We start from the raw sequence: 22,847 nt of genomic DNA on the forward strand, positions 1-22,847 counted from the left end.
ACCGTAACCTAACGTCATTTCCGCTCATTTAAAAATCCAGCTCTCTTGGTGTATTAGTCTGAGGTAAAAGGGGGGTGGGAAAAAAACCATGCCTGTAAGTTTTCCCCCCTCAGCAGCAGTTATATAGGTAGTTGTGTGTAACCTAACGATATAAGTATTTCCTCCGAGTGAAGTTTGACTGGTGTGTGTGTGTGTGCGCGCGTGCGTGTATTATGGTGCTATGGCTGAGTCGAGCCTTGCGCACGCGGTTCCGAACGGGTCCAGTCGTCACGAGAAGAGTTTGGGGCTCCTCGCTATCAAATTCGTCACATTGCTTCAAGAAACCAAAGACGGCATCCTCGATTTAAAAGTGGTAAATTTTCTCAAACAAAACAACAACATTTCTTCTCATGTTTTCGTTCGGGACTGAGGTAACACCGGTGAGCCAGGTGACGCTAAGACTCCTGTGAATGAGGAGCCTGAGGTGAGGTGACGGAGTCTGTCAGTAACAGCGTGAGGCACACAAGCCTTTAGCGTCAGCGTCATATTATCAAAACCACGCGTTATTTCATTGTGTATGTATATATATATATATATATATATATATATATATATATTTAGATATATATATATATATATATATATATATATATATATATATATATATATATATATATATATATATTTAGATATATATTAAACATTTAGTCACTCCTGTGTGTGAAGGTTTCAGTGTGCGCCTTGGAAGGACCTGGAGTTTCAGCAGGTGATGTGGCTGCTGTGATTTACTATGAGAGTTGTGTGGTGTATTTCCTGCACAGTGTTACTGTGAGATGATCAACGCGGACTTTAGGTCACTTCAGAGTAGCTTAGCATTTTAACACCAATAACACTAAAACAAACTTATTCTTGTACTTGTCTTGTTAGGTCATCACATTTGATAGAGAGAGAGAGAGAGAGAAATTTAGACAGCAAATTGAAGTTATTCTTGTACTTGTTGTCTTGTTAGGTCATCACATTTGATAGATAGATAGATAGATAGATAGATAGATAGATAGATAGATAGATAGATAGATAGAGAGAAAATATAAATTTAGACAGCAAATTGAAGTTATTCTTGTACTTGTTGCTTGCTAAGCCATAGCAATAGATAGATGATAGAGAGATGATGGATGGATGGATAGATAGATAGATAGATAGATAGATAGATAGATAGATAGATAGATAGATAGATAGATAGATAGATAGATAATTGAAGTTATTCTTGTACTTGCTAGGCCATAGCATTAGAGAGAGAGAGAAATTTAGACTGCTAATTTAAGTTATTCTTGTACTTGTTGGGTCTTGCTAGGTCATAGCATAAGTTTATACAACTATAAATTTTACTATATATATATATATATATATGACAAAGTGTTGAAAATTTAATTGTACGAAAGTCCTCTGAGCCATAAGGAAATATTTCCTACTTTATCCCCCTTCCCCCTCCTGCTTTTGTCTTCAACTACCTCTAAACCTAATCACTAATCCCGCAGTAATGTTCACACCAGGGGCTCTTGTTCTGCCAGCTGTGTCTGTTAGTGAAATGTGAACTGGTTTCTGTGCTCCCCTCTACACCTCTACAGGCTGCAGAATGCCTGGCCGTCAGACAGAAAAGAAGAATCTACGACATCACAAATGTCCTGGAAGGGATCGGGCTCATCGAGAAAAAGACTAAGAACACCATCCAATGGAAGTGAGTGGCAAGACCAAACAAAAACTATGACCTTTTTAGTCAGTTTTTTTTAGTTTTCAGTTTTTTTTCAAGACACCTTTTTAGTGTCTTGAATGTGTTGTCGTGTGCAAATACATTGTTGCCTCTATTTTCTTTTTAGCACATGTTCACAATGCTGTATTCCCGCAGACGATATTAATTGTTAAAAAGCAGCTTCATTTTGTATTAGGGGTGAGAGTTCAGGCTGCCAGCCTCAGGAGATTCTAGAGCAAGTGGAACATCTGAAAGCTCAGATAACAGAGCTGGAGAGGCAAGAAAGGGAGCTGGATATGCAGAAAGCATGCCTTCAGCAAAGCATCAAACACCTACAGGAAGACCCCAACAGCAGCAGATATCCTTTGAGACATTTTTTTTTTTTTGCATCTAGAAGCAGCAACATTTACATGAGCACATTAGAGTTTATCTGCATGTTTTGCAAGTGTGAAAAAATGATGGAAGTCCAGAAAATGTTTTGAATGAATTTTCCTTTAGCAAGGCAGGAATGACACATGATGCCTTAAAACACACATTTTAACTATTCCATTATTTTAGCACTAATGCAGTCTCCCTACATGTTATATTTAGGATAGGATTAAATTTTCTGTTTAGGATGGAATAATGCCATCCTAGAAAACTGAACAGCTTGAAAATGAATTACTTAAAGTCTTGCAAAAAATATATTTTTTTGCCATGAAGAAGGAGCAAGAGCCATAAACCTGTATTCAATTCATCCAAAATTACTAACAAACAGGGCAAATAAAAATCTCAGCTTTGTAAAACAGGAAAATACTGGTTGAAAGTGCTGTGTGTCAAATCCATGATTTGATTGGATCATTGATTGTTTTTATGTCCAGATTAAATGCCTCTCTCTCCCTCTCTCTCTCTCTCTCTCTCATGCTCAAGCATAGATGCGCACTTCACAGGGAAGTTTTATTGCGCTTAAAGCCTTATTGGTTTTTATATTGCTGTTTTAATGGTCATTGAGTAAACAGCTGAGGAACTTGCCTCTAAACCAATATCGCTATACAGCCGGCAGAGTCATTTGTTTATCTTTGTTTACTTTGTATATATGACTGCAGCTCTAACAAATGAAGACTACTTCAAAGTTATAACTAGTGCTAGAAGAAAAAACCACAGAACAAGATGGGATGTAAAATGGGATTTTTAATCCTATCCTGTATACACCATTGTGCTGCAAGTGGCCAGGAGATGATGAAGGGCATTGATGTGGCTGTCTCAGTCAGTACTGGAATTCATGGATAGTGAACTGACTAGCATTTTGTGTAAATTTGTGGCAAGAGGTTGTGGCATATGGTGTATTAAGAAGCACTTTATAGTAAATGCTTGTGGTGTGGCATAACTGTGAAATAATTATGCACTTTGTTCTCAAAACATCCATAATTATTTTCTTAGCATTTTATGGCTAGGTCTTGATCTTTTAAATATTCCATCAACTAAATTGCCATTATCTAACAAAGGATCACAGCCGTTGATTTGTGTAGGCTAAAACTTTGAAGTGTAAGTGTGGAGTTTCTCTGAAAACCGTAGAAGTCCATCGTAATCTCAACACCACCGTTTGGAAAAGTGCAGATAATTATAGGTGCTTAACTATGGCTGTTGTGCACAGAGTCCAGTTTTTCCGGTCTCAAGCCAGGCTGTTTGGCCTCTTGCCCAGCGGCACTTCTCTGTCCTTGGATTTAGAATTTATTTTTGAAGACATAATGGTTTCACCAGAGTCAAAGATTGATTCGACGAATAAATAGGGTCTGCTTTGCATTAACTGCTTTCTCAAATGGTGCATGTTGTTGAAGTCTATCCTTCATATATTCCTTTACTTTGCATACATATAATTATGTGACTCATGAGGACATATGTGATGTGTTCAGCGGAGACACCCTCCTGGCAGTAATGGCACCTGCAGGGACGCAGCTGGAAGTCCCTGTGCCAGAAGTGGTATGTAACATTACATTTTAGTAATTACTTACTATGTGCAGTAATGAACTGAGTAAAGGTGTTCAGTAGGAGGTTGTCAAAAAACAATAAGAGACTGTCAGTGAAACTTGAGATGATATTCAAGGCCTGTTTGATGTAAAGGATAACAAACCAGAATAATTTCTCTCAGGTGGGTTCATGCCAAAATATCAAACAAAATGCTGCCATGAATCAAGACAGTTCAGTGTTAACTATCACGACAAAGAAAAGGAAACTACAATGCACTAATTTCTTCTCTCTCTTGCAAAAACAAAAAAACAAATAAAATGGCACCCACTAATGTTTACTCCGTTATAAAGAGGTTAATAACAAATACACTATATTGCCAAAAGTATTCGCTCACCCATCCAAATAACCAGAATCAGGTGTTCCAATCACTTCCATGGCCACAGGTGTATAAAATCAAGCACCTAGGCATGCAGACTGTTTTTACAAACATTTGTGAAAGAATGGGTCGCTCTCAGGAGCTCAGTGAATTCCAGCGTGGAACTGTGATAGGATGCCACCTGTGCAACAAATCCAGTCGTGAAATGTCCTCGCTCCTAAATATTCCACAGTCAACTGTCAGCTGTATTATAAGAACGTGGAAGTGTTTGGGAACGACAGCAACTCAGCCACGAAGTGGTAGGCCACGTAAACTGACGGAGCGGGGTCAGCGGATGCTGAGGCGCATAGTGCGAAGAGGTCGCCAACTTTCTGCAGAGTCGATCGCTACAGACCTCCAAACTTCATGTGGCCTTCAGATTAGCTCAAGAACAGTGCGCAGAGAGCTTCATGGAATGGGTTTCCATGGCCGAGCAGCTGCATCCAAGCCATACATCACCAAGTGCAATGCAAAGCGTCGGATGCAGTGGTGTAAAGCACGCCGCCACTGGACTCTAGAGCAGTGGAGACGCGTTCTCTGGAGTGACGAATCGCGCTTCTCCATCTGGCAATCTGATGGACGAGTCTGGGTTTGGCGGTTGCCAGGAGAACGGTACTTGTCTGACTGCATTGTACCAAGTGTAAAGTTTGGTGGAGGGGGGATTATGGTGTGGGGTTGTTTTTCAGGAGCTGGGCTTGGCCCCTTAGTTCCAGTGAAAGGAACTCTGAATGCTTCAGCATACCAAGACATTTTGGACAATTCCATGCTCCCAACTTTGTGGGAACAGTTTGGAACTGGCCCCTTCCTCTTCCAACATGACTGTGCACCAGTGCACAAAGCAAGGTCCATAAAGACATGGATGACAGAGTCTGGTGTGGATGAACTTGACTGGCCTGCACAGAGTCCTGACCTCAACCTGATAGAACACCTTTGGGATGAATTAGAGCGGAGACTGAGAGCCAGGCCTTCTCATCCAACATCAGTGTGTGACCTCACAAATGCGCTTCTGGAAGAATGGTCAAAAATTCCCATAAACACACTCCTAAACCTTGTGGACAGTCTTCCCAGAAGAGTTGAAGCTGTTATAGCTGCAAAGGGTGGACCGACGTCATATTGAACCCTATGGATTAAGAATGGGATGTCATTTAAATTCATATGCGAGTCAAGGCAGGTGAGCGAATACTTTTGGCAATATAATGTATGCAAAATATGCAGTTTCTTTCCTCTTAGTCAGGGAAGATAAAGTGGATCAGGCAGCCACATAGAAAACACATTTGAACTAGTTTATCTTTACATTTTGTTGCTTTATGTGTATTATCTCAGTCTCAGAATGGCCAGAAGAGATACCAGGTGAATTTGCGGAGCCACTCGACTCCCATCCAGGTGCTGCTGATCAACAGAGAGACTTGTGGCTCCAGACCTGTTGTCTTCTCCGTGCCGCCTCCAGATGATGTTTGTGCCATGCCCACTCCCCCCAGCACACCTGCCAGTGTGCAAAAGTACCCTATCACTTCAGAGTCCTGTAGTTTGGAGCACAACCAGCTCAAGAGCCCACTGCCTGAGCACCAGCTCACCCCGTTGTCTACTCCACCTGATGTTCATATGGGTATAGTCAACTCAATGATACACAAATACACATCTCAAGATGCTTATAACAATTCATAGCACAGCATGGATTTCTCAAATCTGATTGGTCAGAAGCTGTGTATTATTTTTTGTTTGACTGCATGACTCAGACAGTAGTTCCAGCTATAACATGAAAAAACTATAGGCTTTTAGTAATGCACTGATTGTAATATAAATGTAAATGTTTCTATAGCAATGGCTTAAATACAGAGACCTGTATGCGAAAACACTGCATAATTCTAAACGTATATTAAAAGCATGTTCTTCAGCCAAAAAAAAAAAAAATGATGACGGGAAAGTGTTTAGGGCAGAGTTGTTTACATTTTTCATTCTCTATGTAAAATGCTTTGGTTTCCATGTGTGAGACAGAAAGGATTCTGATAAGGGAATGATGTTCATCATGGCTATAACATAAGTGATAACAGGAACTTGTTTATAGACTGTTAATAGGTTTCTCAGTAAGGGGAAAAGCTACATTTATTGTCTTGGGAATATTGAGAGGGAGAGGCCTGACAAAAGAGCAACTGTTTATAGTTGCTGTAACATTAGTGATAACAGGAACTTGTGTGGATACTCAATATTACATGTAATTATAAATGTTTAACTAGTATGATGTTTATGAATTAACAGTAACTGTTCAGAAGTTGCTGTGGCATAAGGGGAAGGGGAATAAAACCCTTCAAGACATGGTTAATTTGGGGTAATAATTTTAACAAAGCTTTGTTATCGGGACCCCACCCCATCACTGATTATATTCTTAGAACAGCATGCCATGTTTTATTTGTTGCATCTTTTTTATATATAATAATATTTGTTATAAATAGTAGATTTATTCACATCGTCTGTTGGTAGTAGTGGTACATTAAGACAATGTGGTATAATTTCGAAGATATTTCAGCATGCATCAGTACATCAGTTAAATAAGGACTCGAATCCTGGCAGATGATTGAGATTTCACTCCATGTCTTCTTGTCTTGACTTACTACTACTAGACCTTTTTATTCATTCTTTTTTTTTTTTAGTTATGTTTAAACATTTGTCCTTTTCAGAATGCGACTCTGAATCCCCAAGCACTCAGTGCTTGTTGATGCCGGAGCCCCTTGTTGAACCTGAGACTTCTGCACAGCCGCATGGAGATCTGGTGGGACAGGATATGCAGGCTATGCTGGATGTGGGGAATCTGCTCCGACTTAACACTGTGGACCAGATGAAGGAGGAGAGAGAGGGTAAGGAGGAGCAATATGTTTATCCTGACTGGTATATAGTCTTACATAATATCATCAATTTTTTTTTTAATACTTACAAATTGCATTTATTTCTTTAAAGGTGTTGCTGATCTCATTGATGAGCTCATGTCATCTGATGGTAACTTCCGTTCCATGACTTTGAATCATACTGTTTGGTCTACTTTGTGTAATCTGTTGTGTTTTTTCTTTCACTCTCCATGGTGACCAAGTTAGTCATTCCCAGCCATTCTTATCAGGTGCATACATTTTATGAGTTGAAATGGCAACAAAAGTGAGATTGTTTACTTAAGGAGTGAAGGAATGGCATAAAACCTTAGAGGAGCCTCACCTCAATCCCTGCCAATAATTCCCTATAACAGTCCTGGAAGAGTCTATTTATGTTTGCACAGCTGCACCTGCATTAATCTGTTTTTGTGTCTGCAGTCTTCCCCCTGCTGCGCCTCTCGCCCAACCACGGTGTGGATTACAATTTCAACCTGGACGACAGCGAGGGAGTGTGTGACCTGTTTGATGTTCAGATTCTCAATTATTAAGAAAAGATGAATTCTTCTGTGGACTTTGGCACAGTTGTCTTCCCTTCCATGGTAACACTCCAGAACATTGCCACTGATAAATGCCAACAAACACACTGGAATCCATCACTCCTATCCACACACTGTACCTTGGCCTGAAATCATCCCCTTCCCCCGAACCCCAGTTTTCCTTATATTAAGCGCCACATTATGAATCTTACTGCTGACTTTGATGCCATCAGGTATCAGAATACCATTATTAGCCACGAATGAGTTGTGTAGTCTACATTGACAGTCTACTCTGCTTAATACAAGTTCTGAGAGACTTTTGTTTTCGTTTTTTTGTCCTTACCCTTTTCAGTTTTGTTTTGTTTTGCTGCATAGTTACTGGAGCATGTCCCTTAAGATCCTCTTTGAGATCTGGAATGCCGGGGGCACTTGTCTGCTTTTTGGTTAGTGTTTGTAAGAGTAATTACAGTGCTGCCTTATTTCAATCCTGAAAGTTTACTTTTTGTAAGCTGTTGAAAATGTTTTCTTGTAAAATAATTTGCCTAGTTTTTGTATCTAATTTATCACTTAATGTACTCTTGAATAAGAGAATGTGATGCTGTTAAGCTGCCTTTAAGAATCTAAAGGTCTAATGGATCAAACACCGGTGCCTTCAGTCGCACTAATCAAATTAGTGTTTTTTTTTTGTATTGGTTGGTTTGCACATTTGTTGAATGATTTTTTTTAAATAAAATGATTGCATAAAAAATATTGTGAGCTTTTATTTCGATTTTTTTGGGCGGTTTTTTACTCAGATAAGGACTAATCTCTCTGAACGTAAATATCTCTCCAATAAAGTTTCATGTGAGAAGAAACAAAATATAATTAGATTGATATTGTACTTAAATCTGTTGTTAAATATCTGTGCTTGGTTTTGACACTACATTTTAAAAGAAATGTTTTCCTTCTACTTGCTACACTTTCAAACTCTCTCACTTGTTCATCTGATTTCCTAGCAAATCCAAACCTTAACACCTGACTGTAAGAATAAGACCCAATACTAATAATGTAATCTATCTTGTACTGCATGCATTCACTGTCAGCAGCATAATGAATCAAATTATACAGATGTATATCAAGAGCTTCAGAACACCGGAAAGTTATGAAAAATCTTTGTGGCATGGTTGTTGGTCCCAGAGAGGCTGGTTTACATATTTCAGAAATGGCTAATCCGGGATATTCACATACAACAGTCTCTAGAGTTTACGCAGAGTGGTGGGAACATCTTGTTAAGAGAGGTCAGAGGAAAATGGGCAGATTAGTTCTAGTTGCCAAGAAGTCTACAGTAGCACAAATTATCTTGATAATCAGAGCAGTGGTGGCTCAAGTGGTTAAGGCTCTGGGTTGTTGATTGGGGTTTAAGCCCCAGCACTGCCAAGCTGCCACTATTGGGCCCTTGAGCAAGGCCCTTAACCCTTATTACTCCAGAAGGGCTGTATCATAGCTGCCCCTGTGCTCTGACCCCTACTTCCTTCCTCAGCTGGGAGATGTGAAGAAAATAATTCAGCTGTATGTGTGGCAATAATAAAGGCTACTTCTTTTTTTTACCACCATGGTCAGCATGGACAAAATATTAAACTTAAGATGGATCAGCTGCAACAACAGAAGACCAGATTGGGTTCCATTACTAAACAGTAAAAAAAAAACAAGAAGCAAAGGCTTTCACAGCCACAGATGTACTGTACAATTTGGGTGTCCGAGAGTGTAAACGGTACAGTTCGCTGTTTGTACACTAACCTTTAGCATTCAGGTTATCGTGCTAGGCAACATTAGGAATAAAGCTGTTTTTGTTTTTTGTTTTTTTAAAAAAAAAAAGCTTTAGTTGTCCCATGTTTTTCCATGTTGATACCATCAGAAATTAAAATCATGATGATTTACGGCAGACCTCTTTTGTCACTTTTCCTAGTACTTTTACTAAGTTCAGTTCAGCATTAATTAGAGGACAAATCTGAAGCGTTATTTAGATAATTATTTGCATTTACAATTTACGTGAGTAAAGAAATTGGGTATTTTTTTGATCACCTCTGCTGGTGAATCTCAATTAGCCTTTGAAAGTAAGATTTTACATGGGCTTTTATGGCCACAGGAGGGCAGCAGACAAAAATATACAGAAATTTATTTCAGTCTCTTGCAGGTTGCTACCATTTAGCAAAAATATCAGATGAATACTGTCGAGAGTCACTTGCCTACTAAGTTGTGTGAAGAAAAGATTTATTCAAAGTAGTAAAAATGATATGCATAGCGTTCAGATAACTGCAACTTGAGTCAACACTGATAAGCGTTGTGTGTTAAGCATATGAACATAATCTATAGTTGTAAATCTAACAATTTTAAAAAATAAAGGCAGGGATATGAGTAGGAGGTTCATTCATTTACATTTTACACATCAAGCATCTCCATTTTAAATGATCTTCTCTTTTTTTATAATGAATACTCGTTGAAGCTTACTGGATCGGAATATTGAAAATAAAGAAAAATAGCAAACGGAGCTGATAAAAACCTAGCTCTTTTCATTTTCTTTGTGCTGTCATTCTTGGACAGAAAACTTTCCCTCAGTTCCTGGGACATACACCAGGAAATTGTTAAATGTTTATGCAGTCATGAGGACAGAAACCATATGCTTATATTAAAACCTGCTGGGTTTGTTTAAACTTTATCAGCATTATATCAAACTGAATACAAGTGGATTTCGGTTCAGAAATTCACTATATAGCATTCTGCTTTTGCATAACTGTATTTTTCTTCCTCACTCATTGTTTGGTCCCTACTGACCTTAATACAGCGGAGCCTTTAGTTAAGTAAACAAAATGATCTTAGTAAAAGGCTTTTGTTTGACCTTGCTAATGAAATGAGACTAGTTATTACAAATATAGCAAAGAGTGTTTTGGTATTTGTTCATACGCTTCATTCATTTGAGCTATTTTCCCTGACAAAGACACAAGCAAAATGGTACAGAATTGTGCTTTCACTTAATACAATAGAACACTGGTCATATAATTAAACACTTAGACATGTACAAAAAATGTGTCTTATAGTCTACCTATTAATATAATAATATTAATAGGTAGGCTTTACAATATATCTATTTAATTTGCTATTTAAAAGTAGAAGAAGAAGAAGAAGAAGAAGAAGAAGAAGAAGAAGACATATAAGAATACTGAAGAAGAATACTACACTGAAAAACCACTGACCACAAAACACAATGCTTAGAGTGACTCTCTATATTTGTGTGGAAATGAAGTGCTCCTAAATCTGATTGCATCTGGGAAGGAAGCTATTAAGTCTGGTGGATTTGAATACACACTGAGCTGCTGGAGGGAACAAGTTCAAGTATGTGGTGGTCAAAGAGTACAGATATCTTCATATGAGCATTTCAGCTAACTCGACAATGTGTTGCAGCCTGTTCAGCTAATTATTGGTTACAGTGCCAAAGCAGACTGCTGATGAGGTGCCAAAGACAGACTTCTGTGGTTGGTTGAACTTCCTCAGCTATCTCAGGAATCAAATTTTTTTTTTGCTCAGACTTTTAAGCAATACAGTCGATGCTAGCTTCCCCTTTCAGTTTCTTAGAGATGGTGGTTCCCAGAGGTTTATCTTCCCGTCTTTCCATCTCGGATGAGGCAGACTATGGTTTTATCTGCAGGCATTTCGAAAACTTCAAAGAAGTCCTGAGAATACAAGAAGAAGAGCAGTGGAAAGAGCATACATCCCTGGGGTGCACCATTATTGATGATTAGGCATGCATTTTCTAAAATACGCTTATGAATGTTAAAGTAGAACAAATCTGTCTACGTGTAAGAAGATATCTAAATAGAACCTGACATTTTCCAAATATAAAACAACTTGCTACAAATTGATTGAAGGAATCTAGAATAAATAATCTGCCTAAAGGTGTTTTAGTAAGTGAGACAAAACACAAGAACAAAATACAGAATATACACAAGAGAGAATATTCAAAATTCCACACAGTTGTGAAGCAACAACTGCTCAATAACATGCTGGTAGTCTTCAGTGCCCCTAGATGAGTGTATGAATATATGTGTGTTTATAATAGGGATTATACAAATACAGTTTTTTGGACTAGTCAGCAATAATTAAATATTACTTTTATTATTTTTTATTTATTTAGCAAAGAACTATGTATCCTACCACACTTCAATTAACCACAACACATCCGCTGCCAATTTAATGTTTAAATATTTAGAAATTTTGGGCTAAATTTGAATGAGGAAAGTAAATAAATCTGTGCAACATATTACTTTAGAACATATTTTAAGATGTACACACAAGACATACAAATCTTTTGATTCTGAAACTGAGAGCATTGATTTACGATTGCTATTATGAGATCAGATAAAATCAGCTAGGTTTAGGGTTAGGGTTTTCCCAGAGGAGTCTTCTACAGCTGACCTTGTTGGCTTTGTTTACTTTTAACAAATAATTCTTGTGTAGTGGAATTGGAGGCATCTAGTCTGAAATATTTTCAGTGTGAAAGTGCAGTTATCCTGATAGTTATCCTATCTTTTTTTTTTTTTTTTTTTTTTTTTTTTTTTTTACGGCCGGTCTGTTTTTCCTTTCCATCTGACTCACTGTTTTTTCCACTGCCCCAGCTGGAGCTGGCCACAATAGTGACTAACAAAAGTATAAGTAGACTAGTCTACAAAACCCCTCCTACGTGGTGCCCTGTAATGGCGCGGTGTCCCATGACATGTTCCTGGTATAGGAAGTTACTGAAAATGTCAGCAAACAGAGCATGTTCCATCGTGCTTAACTTATGACTCACTGTATACGAGAAGTTCCTTCGAAATTTGCATTGCTGCACCGTCAGATTAGACTCTTGGAGGATAAAGTAAACGTGTACTGTGACCTTTTCACCCATTTGTAATCATTTCAATATATATTTCCCACTTATGGATCATTTATACTGAAGGCCTTTTAAACATCATGTACGGCCAATTATGGCTTTGAAAGACATATATAATATATAAAAGATAACACTGGACTCACTTTATAAAGAACACTATAACACCAGCTAGGGCCTCCCTTTGCTCTCAGAGCAGCCTCAATCCTTCTTGGCATGGATTCCACAAGATGTTGGAAACATTCCTTTGTGGCATGTGCTCCAGGTTGACTTCACACAATTCCTGCAAAATATTCAGGTGCACTTTCAGGCTGCAAAACTTCCGTTCCTCCATCTGAATTTGTTTGATTTAGATCCACTGACTGGAAAGGCCATCAAATAACACAGGACTCATTCATGAAACTAGTTTTTTGCTTTGTTACAGCATTATCATGCTGAAAGTAGCTATTAAAAGATGGTAAATTGTGGCCATGAAGTGATGCATATGATCAACAACAACCCTTCAATAGGGTGTGGTATTCAAGCTATGATTAATTGGTATTAACGGGCCCAAAGTGTGCCAAGAAAACATTACTCACACCATTGAACCACCGACACCAACTTGGAGTGTTGACGCAAGGCAGGTTGGAGCTATGGATTCAATCTGTAGGTTCCAAATTGTGACCCTATCGTCCATGTGCACTGCAGCTTCAGCTTTCTGTTCTTGGCTGACAGAAGTGGAATTTCACGTCACATTTTTTCCCAACATCGATGAGTCATGTGAACATTACTGAAGCTGCTGGCCCTGACTCTAAATGATTTTACACATTGCACTGCTGGCACGCAAGTGACTGCTTAGATAATTGCATGAATGCTTATGTCTACAGGTGTTCCTAATACAGTGCTTAGTGAGTATATATCTAAATTTAGACTTACATATCACAATATATAACCTGATATAACCAGATCACCTAGCCTTGAACTCAACTCATAGCAGAGGGAATGTTTCAAAGAGAAGTAATTTTTTTTTTTTTTTTTACAAAGGAAATCAAAATAAGCAGTCATAAGATTTACCATTAAAAAGAGATTTACTTCCTTTTGTTTTGTCTAACAAAGACTCCAAACCAGTCTAGGCGTTGCCAAAAAGAATTGTTCTGATTAAGTCACTAATATGTCCCTACATGTCCAGAATATAACTGTGAAATTCAGATGCCTACCGAGGAAAATCACTGGTTTCACAATATCCTTCCCTAAAAGCCCAGTCAACTGGTGAATCACTGGTTATTTGTTCATTGTGCATGAACCCACAGAGCCACAAATAGAGGAAAAATAATAATCTTGTCTGTTATCATTAACCAAATAGAAACCTCATATATGAATCTTGCTATATATGTACAATTTTAAACTCTTTTAGGATGCATTTTTTTTTTTCAGGAGACATAAACTATACAATAACCAAAAAACAATTCAACATCTTTGTAGATTATAGTTCATTTATATAAGCATGATAGAAACGCATACAGAAACCATTGTAATCATGCCCACTCTGTAAATAACATAATAAATAAGTGGTATAATAAATGTAGACATAATAATACAATAAATAAGTGGTGAATAGCACTGTGGCATTTTTGCAACATCTCTAAATCATGACCCAAACCTATGTATATACACATTTTATTCAGAAATGAGAGAGAGAGTGTGTGTCAGTGGGAGCCAGTCATATTGTTTTATTTTTCCCACCCTGTATTTTAGTTTAAAGTATGAACTACAAGGCTACATAGCCACATAGTCTTCATATTGTGTAGCATATGTTAGTAATGTGTTTTGTTGGTGCAGTGTTTTGTCCCCTTACAACCTTGGCTGGACTGGTCTTGTTCAGTTCCTGTTCAGTTGTTACTTTGTTCATCTCTTTACTTCCGAGTGATTTAAAGAATAAAAAGGTATTAAATCAATTCTGCACATATTGTCAAAGCACATCTCTGTCAGTTGGGACTTGGGTTTTGTTTACTTTTAGCTGTTGCTTGAGTACAAAGGGCATTACTGTTACAAAAAAAACAACTAGAATGTCCTTCCAGTTGAACCGGCTTGTTTTTCTTGTCCTTTTCGGGCTGCAGGATAAAACTCTGACTGGAGACACTGATAATATGATAATATGTAAATATATATCTGGAAGTGGTTATGCTGTTAAATACAGAATGCAGATAAGATACACAGAAAGGCACTTCCTATGTCATCCTTTAGAAATCGCTCTTAACCTATAACCTATAATCATTTGCTCATTTGCACTCATTGCATTTACTCATTGCATTTACCTCCCTCTGTATACTGTTTATATACTGTTATATATTTTTATATATTGTTTATATATGCAGATTATTTATTGTTTATATACTTATTATATTTATATATATATATATATATATATATATGCTAATTATTTGCACTGCGAAAATGCACTTCTGGTTAGATGCTAACTGTATTTCGTTGCCTTGTACCCACATGTGCAGTGACAAAGTTGAATCGAATCTAATCTAATCTAAATATACTCATATGGAGAAAGTGCTTGTCTTTTGAGATTGTGAGTGTGAAGTAAAGGAGATCTCCACACCACAATCCTCTCTCCTTTGTGCCAATCTCCTCCTCTGGCCAAAGGCTTTGGCAATCCTTAGCACGTGTGATCTAAAGGACGAGCCAATAAAGACATAAAGCACAGGGTTCAGGCAGCAATGGATCAATGCCAGACTCTCAGTAATCTGAGATGCCTGGTCCAGTGCTTTACTAGTTCCACAGTGGCTTATCAGTGTGTGAATCACATCCAGAACTCGGCAGAACTTCACAACGTTGTAGGGAAACTGTGTGAGCACAAAAACTCCAACCACTGCCAGCAAGACGCGAATCGTTGTCCACCTCTTCCCTCTGTTCTCTGGTGGAAACTCCAATAGCTTCCGTACCACATGGAAATAGCAATAAATCATAAACACCAATGGCACCAAGAAACTCAGCAGCACTTCTATCACCTCCATGCCCACCCTTGCTTGAATGGCCATGTTTGAAGGGTACATGACCATGCAGACCCTTCTACTAGGAAGCTCTTTAACTCTTGAGAGCACCAAATCAGGGATTCCTAGAAAGAAACTAATGGTCCACACTACCAGGCAGAGCTTGGTGGAGTAGTTCCTCTTAAATATCCGGCCCAGGAAACAGTCCTTGAGTCCAGAGAAAAGTGAAAGGTAGCGGTCCAGACTGATGCAGGCCAGGAGTAACATGCTGCATGTGAAGTTGATGGTGTATAAGGCTGTGACAATCTTGCAGAGAACCTCTCCTAGCTCCCAGCCCTGAACAGCAGCAGCAGCCCAGAAAGGTAGGGTCAGAAGGAGTAGGAGGTCGGCCATGGCCAGGTGCACAACAAATGTGTCCATCAGCGTCCTCAAGCGTTTGGAATACACGTACACAGCCACTACCAGAGTATTTCCTGTTAGTCCCACTACTAGAGATAACCCATACACAACTGGTAGGAATACTTTAGCAAAGGAGCGAACATCTTCTTTATCACAGACGTCTGAGTATTCATCGTAGTTGAAGTAGCTGTAGTTGTCATGCTCATAATAGTCATACGTCTCATTGTCTGAGTGATCCATACTGTTTTTAAAGTAAAGATTTCTGCAAAACAATAAAATTATACATTATTACAGTTGCATTTATATATATATCGTAACGTTACAGTATATATATATATATATATATATATATATATATATATATATATATATATATATATATATATATATATATATATATATATATATATATAGTAACACTACAAAACAAAGCACCCGTCACACTGCAAATCAGGTGTGACAGTAAAGCAGTTCTTTGAAGCAAAGAACACTGAAATGATGAAATGGCCAGCCCAGAGTCCTGATCTAAATCCTGACTGAAAATCTCTGGAAAATGGCAACAAAGTTAGTGCTAATAAACTGACTACAGTTACTGAACTGTGGGCCAAGATCACACCCGAGCAGTGTAAGAAACTAGTGTCCTGAGGTCACCGGCCACAGATGTGATGAAGTCATTCAAAGCAAGGGCCTCAACGCTTTCTACTAATTTTTGTTAGCTGTAACCCTCAAACATTTTAGCTGTAATCTTTTTTCATGCTACAGTGGTGTGTTTTCTAGTCCTCAAAAGGTTTTTGCTGAAGTGCCTTGGTTATTTTGTGAATATGCTAGTAGAACAGTGGTATAACCCACAGGTAGTGTTCTTTCAAATTTTGAGAGATGAAGATTAACTGTATGTTAATAGGTGTTTATAAATTGTTCTCTATTTCTGATCTCCACTGTATCTGTACTGAATAATATATTGGTTGTATAAATAAATATAATACTTGTACTAAAAATATATGCCTAGATACACCGATCAGCCATAACATTATGAGCAGTGACAAGTGAAGTGAATATCACTGATTATCTCCTCATCATGGCACCTGTTAGTGGGTGGGATATATTAGGCAGCAAGTAAACATTTTGTCCTCAAAGTTGATGTGTTAGAAGCAGGAAAAATGGACAAGCATAAGGATCTGAGTGAGTTTGACAAAGGGCCAAATTGTGATGGCTAGACCACTGGATCAGAGCATCTCCAAAACTGCAGCTCTTGTGGGGTGTTCCCGGCCTGCAGTGGTCAGTATCTATCAAAAGTGGTCCAAGGAAGGAACAGTGGTGAACCGGCGACAGGATCATGGGCGGCCAAGGCTCATCGATGTACATGGCGAGCAAAAGCTGGCCTGTGTGATCCGATCCAACAAACAAGCTACTGCTGCTCAAGCTGCTGAAGAAGTTAATGCTGGTTCTGATAGAAAGGTGTCAGAATACACAGTGCATCACAGTTTGTTGCGTATGAGGCTGCATAGCTGCAGACCAGTCAGGGTGCCCATGCTGACCCCTGTGCACTGCCAAAAGTGCCAATAGGCACATGAGCATCAGAACTGGACCACAGAGCAATAGAAGAAGGTGGCTTGTCTGATGAATCACGTTTTCTTTTACATCATGTGAGTAGCCTGGTGCATGTGTGTTGCTTACCTAGGGAGCACATGGCACAGGGATGCACTATGGGAAGAAGGCAAGCCGATGGAGACAGAGTTATGCTTTGGGCAATGTTCTTCTGGGAAACCTTGGGTCCTGCCATCCACGTGGATGTTACTTTGACACATAACACCTACCTAAGTGTTGCAGACCATGTACACCCTTACCTGGAAACAGTATTCCCTGATGGCTGTAGCCTCTTTCAGCAGAATAATGCACTGTTACAAAGCAAAAATGGTTCAGGAATGGTTTGATGAGCACAACAACAAGTTTGGGGTGTTGACTTGGCCTTCAAATTCCCCAGATCTCAGTCCAGTCGAGGATCTGTGGGATGTGCTGGACAAACAAGTCCGATCCATGGAGGCCCCACCTTGCAACTTACAGAATCTGCTGCTAATATCTTGGTGCAAGATACCACAATACACATTTAGTGGAGTCCATGTTTCAACGGGTCAGAGCTGTTTTGGCAGCAAAAGGTGGATGATATTAGGCAGGTGGTCATAATGTTATGGCTGATCAGTGTATGTGTGTGTATATATATATATATATATATATATATACAGCTCTGGAAAAAAATAAGAGACCATTGCAATTTACTCCTAATCAGCATCTCTCGGAGTATGACAAGCATTCCATGCCGGTCTTTGTTAAATTTCTACACAAGCACACCTCATTCTGCTTAATGAGGTACTGATTTGGTGATCACCTGAATCCAATCCTATTTAATGGGGAAAAGTATAAAAAAGCACTGATGTAATTAACACTCTCTTCTTGCAATGTGACCAGTTGGATGGTAAAAAAATCCAGAAGTTTGGTTTAATGTCTGTCCTAAACTGTGCCTGTGGTCACAGCATCCACTCAGTCTCTGTAAGCACAACCCCAACACTCTGCTCCTCTCTCTCCTCCACACCTGCACAAAACAACTGGGACATTTAAGAACCATTTTAGACATATTACACCTGATTCCCTGGACAATGAAGGCATCTAACTGACGTATAAACAGATATCGAGTACATGTATCTCTATGTAATCGCCCATCTTCTCACTTGCTCAAGACAGTTTCAAACACTAACTGGCAGAGTCGCGCGTCGGTGACGTCACTTTACTGATTGGCTAGAGAAGGGCAGTAGGTTGAGAAGCAGTGGACCAATGGAGACTTTTATCCCACCCCATAAACAGCATAAAACTCTACGCCAGTGTTGCCAGATTGGGCTCCTTTTGGTCACGTCTAACCGGGGCGGGTTTATATAATCCGGGATGGCTTTTGATGCAACAGGCGGGTTTATATAATCCGGGATGGCTTTTGATGCAACAGGCGGGTTTTAATTTTTGACTATAAACACGATATTTTAATAAATTTTCCATTCAAACGCACTTTTAAAAATGAAGTATAATATGTAATGTTGACGTTTTAATATTATGGTTCAGTTTAGCCAGTAAGGTTGAGGAGAGACTTCACTCCTGATTGGCGGGTTGTTTTAATCGGTGTACTCGTTAAGCCAGTATCACAAAGTTATTAGTAAAGCTGTAAGTGTTTTTTTATGTGTGTGTGTGTCTAAATAGTTCCCTTTGCACTACCCTTTTTATTTCGGGTTTTCTGTTTGTTATTGTATCAGTTATCACAGTATGCATTTTGGGCTGGTATTTATTTATTTTTTTAATGGGCGGCTTTTAAGCTGTAGTTGGGCTGGAAATCTTCAGTCCAATCTGGCAACCCTGCTCTAAGCGTGATTTTTGGAATAACAAACACTAGCATCCTGCAAAGAACAAACTAGCATCCTTGTGATTCTCCTGTTTTATTTTTATTTTTTTCCCACGAGCACGATACTTATGATTTGACGCCATAGAAGTCTTTCAAAGGTAATTGGAAATTGCTAAATATAACCATCGAACATGCCAAACACCGTGAAAAGAATGGTTTTGAGTGAAGAAAAAAAAGGCTCCATCCTAGCTTTACTGGCACAGGGATTCAGTGAGCGTCAAGTTGCTTCTATCCTTAATGTTTCAAAGACAGCAGTTCACAAAAACAAGATCAAGCAACAGACACTAGGAACAACAAAGCCACAGCCTGGAAGAGGCCGAAAACGGGTGAGTAACAAGCGAGATGACCGCAAACTTATTCGAATGTCAATCAAGAACCGTAGGCTGACCTCAAGTGACCTTCAACGACAGTGGCAGACCGAGACTGGGGTGAAGTGCACGGCAAAAACGGTTCGAAACAGGCTTCTACACGCAGGGCTGAAGTTATACAAAGCCAGAAAAAAGCCCTTCATCAGTGAACAGCAAAGAACAGCCAGGTTGAAGTTTGCAAACGACCACATGAATTGGACTGTAGCGGACTGGAGTAAGGTCATCTTTTCTGATGAGTCCAATTTTCAGCTTTGCCCGACACCCGGTCGTGTTATGGTTAGAAGGAGCCCTGGAGAGGCCTACGACCCACAGTGTCTTGCACCAACTGAAAAATATGGAGGAGGGTCAGTGATGATCTGGGGGTGCTTCAGCAAGGCTGGAATCGGACAGATCTGTCTTTGTGAAGGGCGCATGAATCAATCCAAGTACAGGGTTGTTCTAGAAGAACATTTGCTTCCTTCTGCTAAGACAATGTTCCCCAACTCAGAGGACTGGATTTTCCAACAGGACAATGCGCCATGCCATACAGCCCGAGAAATCAGAGTCTGGATGGAGGATCACCAGATCAAGACCCTGTCATGGCCAGCCCAATCTCCAGATTTGAACCCTATTGAAAACCTCTGGAATGTCATCAAGAGGAAGATGGATGGTCACAAACCATCAAGCAAATCTGAGCTGTTTGCTTTTTTGCAAAAAGAGTGGTATGAAGTTACCCAACAGCAATGTGAAAAACTGGTGGAGAGCATGCCAAAACGCATGAAAGCTGTAATTGCAAATCGGGGTTATTCCACCAAATACTGATTTCTTAATGTTATTTAGCCAAAGCATTAACACAATTTGTTTACAAATGATTTGCATTTTGTTTGATTTGAGTTATTAAAGCTCTGCAGATACTGCATGATCTTGGGTTATTTTGATGTGTTGTCATTTCCTTTTAAATATACACTCTAAATAACAATAGTTATATTTTGAATTTAGGAGAAATATTATCAGCAGTTCACAAAAAAATGAAACAAAACTGTTCATCTCACCAATACATGAACCTGTAAGAAAAAATCATAAGAGACTGATTATTTTGCAGTGGTCTCTTATTTTTCTCCAGAGATATAGATCCTCTGGAAAGGATCCTTTTATTCATACAAACATTAATTTTCCAACTCAAAATTTAATGGTGCAGAAGGCAACATATAATGCAGCAGACCACTTTTTTTTTTTATACAAAAAACAAAAGATTATAATTATTAAGGCAGCTGGGTTTTGTACGCAAAAAAAGTGTGACAGCTAAAGTCTCCATCCAGAAAATCTGTGGAATATTCGACAGCTGCTGAAAAAATCATAACAATTTCCTTACGAAACTGCATATGTTGTACCTTAGACTACTGACTGGTTGCTCAATAACACCTTATAAATAATATTACTCTTACTGTTACATTAAAGAGTAACCATTGTGTTTAGATAAAATGATATAAATCATGAAAAAAATCAAATCAAGCTTTTTGCATGGTTACCAGTTCTCATCTGTCTTCATAAAATCTACAGGTTTTTTAGTTACTGAGATCAGTGAGATTATTATTTATTTATTAGCTGTTAAAGACTGCATTGTGTCTTTCAGAAAAAATCCCAACGCCCAATCACTGTTTCCTTTGAAAAAGTCTCAAATCTCAAACCTCTGAGGATATGCATACAGCTTTACTATGAACAATAGAGCTGCTACAAAAAGAGTATCTTGAAACATTTTTACATATTACATAAGCATGTTTGTTTTTATTTCTATTTAACAAAAAAGTAAGCATATGGCAACCAGACAATATGTGCGCCTTGCAGGATTCCTGACGTTCCCGCTTTTTTTTTTTTTTTTTTTTTCGAACACTCTGGGCAAATTCTTTCCAAAAGTGCAATGTTGATTCTGGAAATGAATGTCAGGGACATTGAGTAAATCTGTCCCCGTTGCTTTCGGCTGAAGTTTCTTGTGTACATATTGTAAATAAATGATAGAGTTAACATTTTACATTTACAGTGAGGCGTCACATAACCAGGTCTGAGATGAATAATTAATGCATGGCCTTTGGTTTTTAAAAGCACCCGGTATGTATGAAGAAAATACAACAAATCTACATTTTTAAAGCCTTAGATTAAAATGATGTGTCTTACCTTGTGTGAGGAGCCAGAAAAAAAGCTTCCAGTTTCAAGTCCTGCGTGCCCTCATTTTGTGTGTGGGTGTGTGTGTGTGTGGAAATGCTAAAATTGAGAGGGAGGTAACCTACTACATAACACGTCAAGTGACTCACATGTCTAATTACCAAGAGTCTGTATTTCAGCTGGTGTTGGGGTTTTACTGTGTTTATCTTATTTACGTGCTGTGTCATTTTATGTAGAGTTGTTTGGGAATTTCTTTTGGCATGTTTTATCTGTATGAGGACATAATGTAATCTAGTGTTTATACAACTGTTATCATGGTTCTGGGTTTTATGTGATTGCGGGTAATTAAGTGTATGTGGGTCTTTGAAGGAAAATAAACAAATAAAAACTGATCAAACGTGCACATGCAGCCCAGACTGAGGCATTGGCTTGGCAAGATATCTATTCACCAGGAATGACTTTATTATGCTGTGGATTTTACTGCTCAAATAAAACATGATTGCAATGCTATGTAGATATTATTGGTTTATTAGACTTTGTTATTTAATGTTATAATTCATGGATGGTTGTTCCAGGTTTTGGAGTGTAAATCAATTTGAGCTAAATTTGTTCCAACAACAACCACAATAATAATAATAACAATAACAATAATAATAATAATAATAATAATAATAATGACAATAATAATTTAGTTCCATTGAGGCTTATAAAACTGAAACTAAGTGTCACTTTACAAACCTTTATCATCATTTGCCATCATTTGTATTCTTCTGCCAAGTTAAATACAAGTTTGTCAAGTGCCATAAAGCTGAAGGCTGTAGATGTAAGATAGAAGATACAGGCTTGATTACTTATTGTAAAGGAATGTATTTATTTACATCGAACTTGCACATTTGCACACGATGCAGATTCAGAAATGCATATGCTTGCTTTTACTCTAGATGAAAACGGAATATTTTTCGATCTTTCACTGTAGGTGCTGTATATTCGCGCATCTAAGAAGCTTTTTATATTTATTATAGATTTAGATATTTTATAAGGTATTGATAGCAACGGATGAATCCTTTTTTTTTGTCTTATACATGAGTATCACTTCTGTATATTGTGAAACTGTCATGCTTTATGTTCATACTTTCTGT

The 22,847-nt window shown here is 38.4% G+C and overlaps 2 protein-coding genes across 6 annotated transcripts; one reads left to right on the top strand and one right to left on the bottom strand.

Annotated features, from left to right (window-relative positions):
* Positions 1–44: 44 nt before the first annotated feature.
* On the top strand, positions 45–8,232 carry e2f5 (E2F transcription factor 5). The gene is made up of 8 exons (XM_058394953.1): positions 45–352; positions 1,605–1,714; positions 1,923–2,084; positions 3,577–3,685; positions 5,412–5,694; positions 6,764–6,940; positions 7,041–7,079; positions 7,385–8,232. Exons 1-8 carry the CDS (start codon positions 221–223, stop codon positions 7,492–7,494), a joined length of 1,122 nt encoding a protein of 373 aa, XP_058250936.1. The 5' UTR covers positions 45–220; the 3' UTR covers positions 7,495–8,232.
* Positions 8,171–21,828, bottom strand: ackr4a (atypical chemokine receptor 4a). Of its 5 annotated transcripts, none has more exons than XR_009204988.1 (4): positions 21,721–21,781; positions 12,961–13,089; positions 12,529–12,665; positions 8,171–11,189 (listed from the first exon to the last, which is right to left on the bottom strand). XR_009204988.1 is itself a non-coding variant. In XM_058394954.1 (2 exons), exon 2 carries the CDS (start codon positions 16,000–16,002, stop codon positions 14,911–14,913), a length of 1,092 nt encoding a protein of 363 aa, XP_058250937.1. In that variant the 5' UTR covers positions 16,003–16,024; positions 21,721–21,828; the 3' UTR covers positions 14,771–14,910. The 5 variants fall into 5 exon arrangements, 1 of the variants encoding a protein (XP_058250937.1); XR_009204989.1 differs by having other exon boundaries at positions 12,529–12,744; XR_009204990.1 differs by lacking the exon at positions 12,961–13,089 and having other exon boundaries at positions 21,721–21,797.
* Between the last annotated feature and the right edge of the window lie 1,019 nt (positions 21,829–22,847).

Source organism: Hemibagrus wyckioides, linkage group LG07 (genome assembly GCF_019097595.1).
Source record: "Hemibagrus wyckioides isolate EC202008001 linkage group LG07, SWU_Hwy_1.0, whole genome shotgun sequence".
Lineage (NCBI taxonomy): Eukaryota > Metazoa > Chordata > Actinopteri > Siluriformes > Bagridae > Hemibagrus > Hemibagrus wyckioides.

What these genes read in the sequence shown, in the direction of transcription:
- e2f5 (XM_058394953.1), top strand. Translation starts at nt 221, where the DNA reads ATGGCTGAGTCGAGCCTTGCGCACGCGGTTCCGAACGGGTCCAGTCGT. An exon ending in AAGAACACCATCCAATGGAA is followed by an intron (nt 1,715 to 1,922) that starts GTGAGTGGCAAG and finishes ATTTTGTATTAG; the next exon opens with GGGTGAGAGTTCAGGCTGCC. An exon ending in TCCACCTGATGTTCATATGG is followed by an intron (nt 5,695 to 6,763) that starts GTATAGTCAACT and finishes TGTCCTTTTCAG; the next exon opens with AATGCGACTCTGAATCCCCA.
- ackr4a (XM_058394954.1), bottom strand. Translation starts at nt 16,002, where the DNA reads ATGGATCACTCAGACAATGAGACGTATGACTATTATGAGCATGACAAC.